The sequence below is a fragment of the Xyrauchen texanus genome, chromosome 16 (genome assembly GCF_025860055.1).
Source record: "Xyrauchen texanus isolate HMW12.3.18 chromosome 16, RBS_HiC_50CHRs, whole genome shotgun sequence".
Taxonomy (NCBI): domain Eukaryota; kingdom Metazoa; phylum Chordata; class Actinopteri; order Cypriniformes; family Catostomidae; genus Xyrauchen; species Xyrauchen texanus.
The window spans coordinates 1,740,577-1,753,624 of record NC_068291.1 but is presented as its reverse complement, the minus strand read 5'-3'; the positions used below and the strand labels follow the sequence as shown (position 1 = coordinate 1,753,624).

General features: G+C 38.6%; 1 protein-coding gene across 2 annotated transcripts in view; it reads right to left on the bottom strand.

The window, feature by feature from the left end:
• Positions 1-13,048, bottom strand: part of LOC127656805 (tubulin polyglutamylase TTLL5-like) — a 60,008-nt gene that overhangs the window by 28,920 nt on the left and 18,040 nt on the right. The window contains exons 6-7 of one of the 2 annotated variants that reach the window (XM_052145272.1): positions 5,369-5,549; positions 4,753-5,228 (exon numbers count right to left, since the gene is read on the bottom strand). In XM_052145272.1, coding sequence (XP_052001232.1) covers positions 4,851-5,228; positions 5,369-5,549 — 559 coding nt within the window. In that variant the 3' untranslated portion in view covers positions 4,753-4,850. Of the gene's footprint in view, positions 1-4,752; positions 5,229-5,368; positions 5,550-13,048 lie in introns of those variants that run through there. The other variant, XM_052145273.1, reaches the window with a different exon arrangement.

Here is a 13,048-nt window from a genome sequence, read left to right as displayed (position 1 = left end):
CTTAAAATATCACCGTGTGTACAAAGTGAATATTGGTCAAGAGAAATCATCAGAAAAAGACGCGCTTCACAACTTCAGATAATGCTGGCTGCTGTGTTTTGAATGATGCATGATTTTCTCAAGCTTTTTATGCTGTCGAGTGTTTATTTACCCATATAAAAGAGAAACCAGCAGTTTTAATTATGACTTGAGCAGAGTAAGTGGGGAAATTGTGTTGAGCCCTGCCTATATTCCGGAGGGAAAAATAAAATTATAAAATGTAAATGGATTGTCCATATTTTTAATTCAAGAGTGTAATATAAGATTACAAGCTTGTTAATGTCACCAGTTCTGGTTTATTTGGACAGATATTCAGTCATGTTTCCTAATAATCAAAGATACAGTATATGCTCGTGTTTAATATTTCCTGAATAATTAATCAGCAGTATACATTTTCTAATAGGTCAGTTACGCATGACGGCAGCGTGTAAATGCTGTAGACACACCCATCTCTGTGATTTTTACAGATATCGCTTATCCAGTGTGAATCAATGGTAAATATTACAGACACCCGCAGTAATAATTACTTTACAGACATATGTCAGAAAAACTATTCCCATCTGAATACGGCTTACGTGTCATCTTGGACACTGACACCTAGTGGTTTGGATGCAGCATCACTTAAAATCAATAGTTTTCAGTTTTAGATGACATTGTAGAAATTCACATCAGTCATGATTAATTTAATCAATGAGTGAAAGTGTCAAATAACAGGCTGGTTACTGAGATTAAGCGAGTAGTATTCGGCTGGTCATGTGATTCTAACATGGCATCCCCCATGTGCGGACCTTCTCCTTGTAGAGTAAAACAGCTTTTATAAGTTTATTGATATGACTCGAGTCTTCATTTTAATAAGAGTGCTCATGATTTCATACATATGTTGCAAAATTACAATTCATGCCTTTAGGAGTTCAACTTTTTGGCTTTAGGCTGGATGGATGAATAGATGGAGAACACAACCACACATAAATGAAGGGGTGAGACTATAAAACATCCACAATGCAGAAAATGAACGTACATGCACACACACACACACACACACACACACACACACACACACACACACACACACACACACACACACACACACACACACACAGAGACACACAAACACACAGAGACACATACACACACACATACACACTATATTAGTGAACTCTCATTTACTTCCATTAGCTAATGATATTTTCTATTTCTAAACTCTACCCCTAAACCTAACCCTGACATCACACAAACATGTGCACTTCAGTAGATTTAAAAATCAACATCTGACCAATTTAAGAGGAGTTCATTTGGTAGGCAAAACTGGCTATATATACCAAACCTACCACACTGGTCGAAGTCTGAGTCTGACACCTGTGTGACAAAGTTTATGCTAGAATTTTGATGTTTGATGAAATAAGTGTCTTTTCTTTGTTACACAATCAGATTTGACTGTGGAGCATTGTCATGTTTGACAGAATATTCGAGCATCATTGCAAAATCTGACACTTCAACACAATTGGTTTAGAAATATGCAACAATTTGAAATTGTTGGCGGCGCCATGCGAGGGTCGGAAGTGTGAACAGCGAGCTCTCCTGCTAGTTTTTAATTCTTATTGTGTCATAAACCGGAGAGTTTTGATACAACCTGTTCCATAACTGCTCTATGAAGCCAATATGTCAAAATATTCAAAATCCCCAAGCTCTCGAGACATTAAATGATACTTATGTATTCAAGCTGAAAGCCTTGACAGGGCCGCAGACCAGAGACTCAGTTTGGACGGTGTAGCAGGAGAGATCCAGTGTCAGCTCTCCAGCATGTCGGTGATGCTGGCAAAGGTCGTAGTGGACCTGAGGATCTTGCTGTAATACATCAACCAATTATGGCTATGGAGACGAAAAAGTTGGATACAAGATTGGGGGACTTCGAGGGCCCCGATCAATTCTGGCCAAATATCTGAGATCATCTGATAAAGATCTCGTGTTACGCAAGGCGAGGAGTAAAGGAAGGCTTTCTTGGGAAAACCACAGCATTTTCTTGTTCCCAGACTTTGCAAATTCACTTTTGCACTGATGTTTCCGGCCAAACAGAGAACAGATACTAAGGATGGCCGCACAATATCTACATGCCCACAACAATTCCATTTGGTGATTTTCATGTTGCTACCTAGTGGGCTTGACTCACTGAACATTCACTTGACCGTCCAAGGAAAATGGGTACCATTTTATTTGTTTTTGTGCTGGTTCCACCTAATGGCTTGAGTTTTTTTTTGTGTAGTAACACTCCTTCGGGTCAGTTGTGGATGAATCTGCACTTTCTTTGTGCTTATGCCTCCTATTGGATGGAGTTTGTTTTGTGGATTATTTTTTGCAGGACATTGGAATGATTAGGTCATCTGCTGCACTTATGAAACAGCACTCACTGAATATTTGTTTGACTGTCCGAGGAAACTGAACGTTTTTTTATTTATAAATTTAATTTGTGTGTGTGTGCACTTATTCCGTTAGCAGGAGGTTGTTTTGTGGAGGAGCACACATTTGGGTCAGTTTTGTAAATTAATCTACACGTTCTTTGTGTTTATTCCGCCTATTGGCTGGACTTTGTTTTATTTTTATAGATTTGCTTCTGTTATGTAATTCTGTCTCACAAACTTTGCATAGAAATACCAGACTAAAGCAATCTGATGGCAAAGTTGTCACGGGCTCTCATAGGCATACATGGACTGTTTGAGTTTAGAGGGATGTAAGCCAGTTGGCGTTGTCGTGTGCGGGGTTAACGCGCACATTTTTCTTTTTTCTGATTGTTGCACTAATGGGGAATGTGGTCTTTATAATCTTGTTTTTGACACATAATCTATTTTTTCTAATATATCAAAATGTCAAATGTTATGAGTGGATTGTCTCTCTCCACATGGAATGTGAATGGGTTGGGGCACCCCATAAAAAGAAGAAAAGTCATTTCTTTTCTTAAACATAAGAAATATGATATAGTGTTTCTTCAAAAAATGCATCTTTCCATGCAGGAAGCTAAAATATTTGTGAAGTTATGGGGTGGACATGTTTTCTTTAGTGCTTGCTCGAGTAAGAGCAGGGGAGTCATTAAATTGATAAATGAACATCTACAATTCAAATGTCTCAAACAGAGTAAAGATAACTTAGGAAGAGTCATTATTGTTTTAGCAGAAATTCAGGGGAAAAGGTTGATTTTGGCTAATATTTACGCACCTAAATTTGAGAATTGGGGCTTTTTATAGATCTTGAAAACCGACAAACACCGATATTACCGCTGGTTGAACACTAGGTGGAACTATGGGGTAATTTTCATTAAGCAGGGTTAGGGTTAAGAATACACAATGAAGTAAGACCTTGATTTCAAACTTTGATCTTTATCTTTTATTTATTTTAACTAACAATTCAAATGAAACTGAAAAAAATAAGTGCAATTAAAATGTGTGTTGTTTTTGAAAGATGGTTGTGAAGGGCAACATCTCTTTGGCAAAGAACCTGCTTCATCTGTGCATTCTCTACCGGCCGGTGTTTCATTGACAGGGAAAATACATTATGCGTGTGAATAAACCTTTTGGTTCCCTCCTTCACGATATATATATATATATATATATATATATATATATATATATATATATATATATCAATATCCAATTACATCGGAAACCCACGGGATTCTTGTTATAGTGATTTTTATATACATATATAAGTAACCACCTTTCCATTTACCGTCAGGTAAGTGTCCGTCTAAACATGCAGGCAGAAAATTACTACACAAAAGAAGACATAAAAACAATTATAAATGTACGAATAATAATGATCATAATCACTGAAATATAACTCATGGTTGGAGGTGTTTTTGTATTTATGTTTTAATCACAGATGTATAGGCTGCAGAGTTGTGTTCACAATGAACTGTTCTGTGGAAATAAAGTGAACTGAACTCAAAACACCTCCTGAACTGAGATGTCTGAGGTCATTTGCAGCACTCATAGATGATACTGTTCTTGCAAAACAAAATTCAGAAGACTGAAACAAAGAAAGAGTGAGAACCTTTTACATACACGTGTTCACGAGACTGCCCGCCTCCGTATCAGCGTGTCATTCATGCACATAGACGACTTTTCTGTCATCTGATCTTAATAATATAATAAAGTGTGTTTCTTCAAGCATGTGTCTGTGTGTCTACAGGGAAATTATTTGTAATATTAATTTGATGATAATAATAATAAATGTAATGCATGGAAAAATGCGCCAAATATTGTCTCGACATCATCAAAGGCATCATCACTCTGACCATCACCGATCCCCGAGATCATCGTCGATGTGCATTTCTCTCTATAAATGAACACAATGTTCAGACTCTTGCTGCTTTTTCCGACACATTCAGGATCATTACTGCTTTGGTTGGTGTCGCTGCGGCTCGCTTCGTGCATGTGCTTTATATTTGAAAGGCTCATGATTACGGTTTAGTATTTCTCTGTAATGTAGAACAGTGTTAGCAATGTTACTTATAGCATTATTCCTCAGACCTGGAACTCAGGTCATAGGAATTAAATTAAGGAATTAAATTTAAAAAAATCTTTAAAAAAAAAAACAAATTTTCTGAAAAAGCTTTATTGCCAAGTACGTTTTTTACGCATACCAGGAATTTGTTGTGGTGTTGCAGGTGCGTTCACACAGTCTCTAAATATATGAACAAGAATAAAAATAAAGCAATATAAATATAAATATAAATATGTCCACGCAGTATCAATTAAAAGTAAGTATAAAATAAAAGAGAGCAGAGTAGTGCAGTGAAATGTAGAGCCGGAGGTGTGGATTCAAAGAGATTCAAAGAGATTGTGGCCAGGGTGGGAGAGATCAGCCACAATCTTTCCAGCACGCTTCAGGGTCCTGGAGTCGTACAGGTCCTGGAGCGGTGGCAGATTGCAGCCAATCACCTTCTCTGCAGACCGGATGACAAGCTGCAGTCTGCCCTTGTCCTTGGCAGTAGTAGCAGCGTACCAGATATTGATGGAGGAAGTGAGGATGGACTCGATGATGGCTGTGTAGAAGTGCACCATCATTGACTTTGGCAGGTTGAATTTCTTCAGCTGCCGCAGGAAGTACATCCTCTGTTGTGCTTTCTTGATGAGGGCGCTGATGTTCAGCTCCCACTTGAGGTCCTGGGAGATGATAGTTCCCAGGAAGCGGAAAGACTCCACAGTGTCAATTGTGGAGTCGCAGAGGGTGATGGGGACAGGTGCAAACATGCAACAACTAGTTGATTAATTGCTTAAACTAACGACTACTAATCAACTAGGAAAATCTTGGACGGGGGCAGTCCTACAAGTGTTACCTGGTGGCGTGTGCGACTGTGGTTCAGCAGTTGTCTGGATTGCAGTCTCTGCTGCTGCAGCTGTTGAATGGCAAACTGCAGCTGGTAGCTGCCTGCAGTCGATGGCTTCTTCTGCTGAATGGACTGAACGCTGGCTGAATCTCCAGCACACACTGACTCTGGTTCACACACAGCCTTCCCACTGCAAAGTACAGACAGAATCAACTGTCAATAGCAGGAAACAAGCAGAGAAACAGCAATTCAGTGTGCCAGTGGCCTTATGAACAACACAAGAGAAGACCGCTGCTACTGTAGAAATATATAACTTATTAGACCATTATGTCATGCTCATGAGCTGTCTGTGTGTCTTCTAAGGCAGCATCCTAACTGAAATGGAACCTAATTAGTAACTGATTTGGATCGCTTTGTATAGGCACTAAAGCATATATATATATATATATATATATATATATATATATATATATGTGTGTGAGTAGTGGAGGACCAATATGATTTTGTTTTCAATAGTTCAGTCATGAAAACTCCCGGAAAGAATGTGGGTATGACATATTAGAAGCATTTTATAATATGGGTACATTTGTTAACATTAGTACTCTGCTGCTGCTGCAGAACAAGTATGGAGATTTAAAACTGCTAGAACATACACAGACATACATGTGGACATGCTGCTACTGCACAGTTGGAAAAACACAAGACATGCTGATATGCTGCAGCACAATTAGAAATAAAACAATACACCATGTAACAGATCTAGACCTATGGAAGTAGGGTTTCAGAGAAAACACTCGCAGAGCACTGCAGTGAAACTGGCAAATTTAAGTATTAGGCAAAGTGAGAGTATGCTAGTTGATTGGCTGACAGATCAGTTAAAAGAACCTATCAGCTTGCACCATTCAGAGTTTCATGCCTGAACTGGATGCCATAATGTAGAGAGCAGGGAGTCCCATATCTGTATGATATTAATATCTGCAGACTTTTAAATTATTTAACATGCTTCCCCTTACTCATTAGACAGGGTTTTTGGATAAGAGGGGTGCAACAAAAAATCAACTGCTTCATTGATCGGGATTTATTTTTTGTCTGTTTTGTTGTTGAGTTGTTGTTGCTCTGAAAACGTTTCTGATTTTTGCGTCCCAGAACCGACTTGTCTGCGGTGGAACAGTTCCAGATTGGGCACAGATCACGACATCCTGTCAATGGAAAAATGACATGGGTCTCCTCATCTGTAGGATTTTAATTGTAATAGGGGCAGTTCCACAGCAAAGTGCGTTTTCATGGCAAACATCACTGTCACAGAACACATGACCTCTATCTGCCCTGCACTTGCAGTGTCACCTTCCATCTTTGTCAAAGAGGCAGTGGCCAGAGCAGCAGTCACTTGTCTAACTGGATTACCTCTGGCTTTACAGAAGCACTTCGACTTTTTGTTCACGTCTAAAGTGGCAGGGCCCCACAGCCCAGCTGCACACGCTCAATGTGGATTACAGAGAAAATAATTCAGCCGTAAGTTTTCCTCTAAAAGTCAAGTGTAAAGACAACTCAAAGCACTGGAAACTTCAGAGAAACAGCACAAATTTGATAGTTTGGCATATTCAACTCAAATTCGTTTAGTTTGATTGTAGTATGAATGTTGAACTTCAATCAGATTGTTACACCCATATGTGGTTTGAATTTTGAATAAAATCCCAGCTTATTTCTTCTAAACCATTCTGCTGCTTCAGTCATTACTATAGCAACCAATGTAGATATAAAGGACATTGATGACACAGTTACAAAATGTGTGTGCCGTTATCAGTATCTGATTATTTATACAATGTCTGCCGATACTGATGATGACTGCTTGGTAGTCCTGCTTTTTATGTTATATTGTTTCAAATCAGTGATAATAAATGAAGCAACTTTGATAGAAATGTAATAACTCTATGTCTCAACATGTCTTCTATGTTTCAGAGTAACTGGTCTTGATCTCTGCTTTAGCTTTAACACACTCTGCATATTTCTTGTTGTGTGGTGCTTTAAGGTCAGTAATCAAATTTGTTAAAAATGTTAATGGTAGTTCCACCCCAGAAAATTCTTGCAGTGCAAAGCTTACAAATTGCAACTCTGCTGTAATTATCACCCAATTAAAAGTAATTCCAACCAAAAAACATTTTCTTTTACAGCCTTTACCCCTTTTTTATAATCTGCCCTGAACATGATGTTTAGATTTAATAATTTAACATGATTTAGTTTTTATTGTAAAATTATTTATCTTGCTAGTATTCTAAAAACATTTTAACTGGAGATGCACTATTAGACCTCTGCTGATTGTTTTTAAACATTATTAACTCTAAACATCATTAAAGCAATTCTCATCGAACAGAAAATATGAGAACAGAATCAAAGACACTTGGTATTATAGTTATGTGAAAAGATCCATACATCGATTCAATTATAATTTCTTAAAATGCTTTGTGAGCTGGAAAAACTAATGGTGACTCATTACATGACTTCAAAGACCACCACTTCACCACATGAACATCAACATGAGTGTCATTGCGTCTAAAACAGACCTTTGCCATTTCATCACCTGAAATTACTCTGATGAGCCAAAACCTTATGAGCACTCACAGGTGAAGCGAATAACGTTGATCATCTCAAGGTCTGGGTAGATTAGATGACACTGACAATTTCTCATAGTCAATGTGTTGAATGCAGGAGAAATGGGCAGGAGGACTTGAGCAACTTTGACAAGGGCCAAATTGTTATGGCATCTCTGAAGGCTTGTGGGGTGCTCCCGGTCAGCAGTGGTGAGTACCTACAGACAGTGGTCCGAGGAGGAACAAACCACAAACCGGTGGCAGGGTGTTGGTTGCCAAGTCTCATTGATGCACGAGGGCAACGAAGGCTATCCCGTCTGTCCAAAACCGACAGAAGGTCTACTGTGGCATAAGTCACAGAAACGTTTAATGATGGTAATGGGAGGAATGTGTCACAACACACAGTGAATCAAACCCTGCTGCGACTGGGGCTGCATAGCCACAGACCGTTCAGAGTGCCCATGATGACCTCTGCCCACCGTTGAAAGCACCTACAATGGGCACGTGAGTGCCGGAACTGGACCTCGGAGCAGTGGAAGATCGCCTGATCCGATGAGTCACGTTTTCTTTTACATCATGTGGATGGTTGTGTATGTGTTTGTCGTTTGCCTGGGGAAGTGATGGCACCAGGATGCATTGTGGGAAGATGACAAGCTGGTGGAGGGAGTGTGATGCTTTGGGCAATGTTCTGCTGGGAAACTCTGGGTCCGGCCAATCATGTGGACGTCAATTTGACACGTGCCACCTACCTAAACATTGTTGCTGACCAGGTACACCCCTTCATGGCAATGGTATTCCCTGATGGCAGTGGCCTCTTTCAGCAGGATTATACACCCTGTCACACTTCACACATTGTTCAGGAATGGTTTGAGGAAAATGATGAAGAGTTCAAAGTGTTGCCCTGGCCAATAATTTCCCCAGATCTCAATCCGATTGAATATCTGTAGGACCTCAGGAAGTTGGCACCCCATAAAACTAATTATCACTAAAACTATTCCATTTGTTTGTGCTGATTTGTGCCACATAAATTAACGTTTTTGCTGGTTTGATGTTTGAGATATTATGCATTATTTTTTTGGGCTGTGTGATGTCACTCTTCACCCCATCTCGCTCAAATCGATCCAAACCGGTGCTGGTCGTTTGTGCTCGGTTTGTGCCGTTAAAACAAATATTGTAACTATTTCCCTTAGATACAGCAAACATGTTTTCGTGAGCGGTGATGTCATTCTCCACCCCATGTTGTCTAAATCACTCCAGACTGGTGTCATTCGTTTGTGCTCGATTTGTGCTGGTTTGTGCCATTAAAATGAACAATTTATCTATTTCCATTCCTTAGAAATAACAAATATGATTCGGGGCTGTGACGTCACTTTCTCCACCCCATGTCGTCCAAATCGCTCCAAACCGGTGTCATTCATTTGTGCTGTTGAAAAAACCCTGTAACTGTGATTGTTTTTTAAATCTAAGAAAAAAACATTTCTTTTTTTTTAGAACAGTGAAATACAAAGCTGAATTAAAAAAAAATTGATTTTTATTTGTATTTATTTCATACCAATTTTCTAAGCCATATAAATCAATTAAACAATTGAACCATTTGATATTATGACATCACAACAAATATGAAATGTTCTTAAAATATCCCTTTCATGACACAAGGCTATGTTGGAATTTACATTCTATATGTTTTCAAATAAATATAGTGTGTAAATGTTTGTAATATTCTAATTCCATTAAACTCAATTACTGTTTGACCTAGAGACATTAAACCAAAGGTAAAATACTCAGAATATTATTTTTCATACAGCACAAGACTTGTATTTGGGAGTAAATATTCAGAACCCATTTGTCCTGAAATTAATTAATCAGTGTTTTATAAGCTTAAGCGTTCAAAATCATCATGTATCCCTAGTACCTGCATTTATACAGATGAGCCACAAAATTACGACCACCTACCTAATATTTGACTTATTGCTTGACTTAATTTCAAATTAAAAAAAGAAGTTCAAATGTCTGAAATATCACACAATCCACAACATGAAGTTTTAATGAACTCAAATATGTATCTTGTATGCAAGTTATTATTAACAGTAATTCATTACATGTAATTAAACAATTAACAAATTTGTACTAAACATAGCCTTAACGTATTAAAATACTCTGAACTAAGAATATTTTAAGAGGAAATTAGTAATACTTCTTAAGTATATTCATTTAAATTATATTATATATGAAATATAATATTATATATTAAGTATGCTACATGCACATATTATTTGGAGTCCTAAATGTGCGTTTGGCAGTATTCAAGTTTTATAAATTGATTGTTCATTTCCACAATAATTGATTGTGAAAATATCTGAAAACAGACATCCCTAGCAGGTACTACAAATGTTTACAAGTAGGTCATTACATCACTATGGTGGAGAAGAGGAGGACATATGACCTTCACTGACCTTCTAAGAATGTCCATTGAATGCATGTGCAAATATTCTAATAAAAATATAAAATAACACACCAGTGCAAACCATAAACACATTAAACATAATTCCAATACATTGTGAATTGTGCAACAAATACAATTGCTTTGGGGATCTTTTGTTTCGGTTATATTAGTGAAACATTAGGTCTCATGACACTGGATGTATAGGTAGAACCCAGTGAGCAAGAAAGGTATGCCCTCAGAATGTGCCAGAGAATGTTAATACAGCCGTACATTAGTGCAGCATTTCAAGAAAGAGTGCAATAAATGCAGTGTGATGTATGCTGTTGATGACAGGCAGGAGTATAGATTCAGCTCGGCTCCAGTGTGCCGTCTCTCTGGTGTCTGTGTTGACTCATTAACACAACACTGTTATCCCAGAGTGGAATTTCTCACTCGCCAACCAGAGGAGAGTCTGTAAACTCCAAACCATCTGGGTCCAATTAAGGTGAAGACAAAGCTTTTATTAAAATGTTTTTACTCTCATAACCTCTGACAATAGTTATGTATGCATGATACCTTTGTTTCCACTGTAAAATAGTATGATTCCTAGTTCAAGATTATGAACCAAATCAAAATGATTCACATTTCATCTATTTATTTTTCTGTGGTGCCACAGAAACATTTCATTTTCTTGAAAACATTGCATTTTCTTCATCAAAAGCAATGTGTTTTAAAAAAGTAAATACAGTAAATATATTTTCCATAATTATTAGAGTCCTTTGAATCCTCTTAAAAATAACTGAACTCAGATTGCTTAAAAAGAGCAGATAATCAGGGCAGAATATTTCCTGTCAATAGGGGGTGGAAAAATGTGTCACACATTTAGCCTACAACTCATGCTGTGTGTAAATAAAATGTCTCTTGTGATTTACTTTGAATAGAGTGACAATGACAGCATAGTTGTTAGTTGTAAGCTTTGCACTGCCAGTATTTTACTAGGTGGAGGAACTACCATTAAAACATTTAACATAACTAATTTTATTACTTAACTTCAGGCTTGACACAGCAAGAAATATGACAAGTTTGTTAAAGCTAAAAGTGGAGGCTGCTTCTGCTTCATTCAGAATTTAGGGAATGTGACTTAAGAACGTTAATGCAAGTTAATAATGTGCTTTCTGTTTCAGTGTTTTGTTTAAAACTGCGACCAGTTACTCTGAAACAAGGAAACCATGCAGAGACATAGAGAATTGTTATGTTGAATTATTAGTGATTTAAAACAAGGTAGCATAAAAAAGCAGAACCACCCAAATATCTGTATTGTATCGGCAGATGCTGTTCTAAATAATCAGATATCGTATTGGCACACACAATTTGTGTGATAGGGAAGGTCCCCAGGTGGAAAAAAGCAATGTCATCCTGCATGTCATTCGGATTACCTCTCTGGCCCAAGAGAACATGAAGAAGGCTCTGCAGAACCAGAAAACCTGTCATGAGAAGAGTGCCAGGTACTTTTTGCCGGATCAAAAGGTGCTACTCTTGCTCCTCACTAATGACCGCAAGCTTCTAGCCAAGTGGCAGGGACCATATGAAGTGGTATGCAAGATGCGGCTGGCAGCGTTGCCTGCACCAGAGAGGAGGAAGATAAAGCAGAACCTCCCACATCAAATTGATGAAAGAGTTCCACTCTCAGACTGATACAGCAAACATTCAGCCGTTTGTTTGAGGCCACCATGAGAAGGAAGAACCAATGTGGCTATATTTTCCTAAAACGGTCACAACATAAGCAGTGGACTCATCACATCTGGAGCCACACTGGAGAGACCAACCAGAGCAGTTTCTGGACCCAGTACACTTTAAAGAGAAGCCTAAATATACCCAATTGGTTCAGAATTACATTATTATAAAGGTCACACTAGGGCATCAAAAGATGTATTGCATCCCAGAACACCTGCTACATGTGCTGAACGATGAGCTGGACACATTGCTTTCAATAGGTGTAACTGACACTTCCACAAGTGTGATGTTGTTCATTTGTGCTACTCCCAGAAAGTGATGGTAATATCAGGTACTGCATTGACCTTAGACAGATCAAGAGCATTTAAGCAATATATAATGACCAGAACTGATGAATTGGTGGAGAGGCTTTGACACCTAAAGCCAGAGAATTGACCATTTGTAGAACCCAACATGGGCTTTACCAGTTCCAGTTTATGCCTTTTGGCTACCTTCTAACACTTGATGGACTAGCTACCTGGGCTTTTGTGATTGCCAATGGGAGCATCCACTTGCAGCTGGAGAGAAAGGATGCATCCATTGGTACCATTTGCGAATAACACAGGAGCAGGCAAGTTCATTTATGGGCCTGGTCCAAGTGAGGACAGAAAGGTACAGCAGAACCAGTACTAGAAGGCAGTGAGCCTAAATCCCGAGCAGAGTCAGTAGGGAGGTGACAGACCTTGCCGTGGCAAAGGAGGAGACATCTCTGACCCCAGATGTTAGCAGGGTGGCAGAACGGGGTGAGGTGCAGGCTGCATTTAATCATTGTTTCCCAAGTCCAGGTTCACGATAGGAGTGGGAGATTAAGGGGAAGTTCAATGGAACCCCTCTGGCTGCATGTGAGGAGGCACACCTGAAGCTAATTGTGCCTTATTATTGCTGTCATAAATCCAACATCAAGTC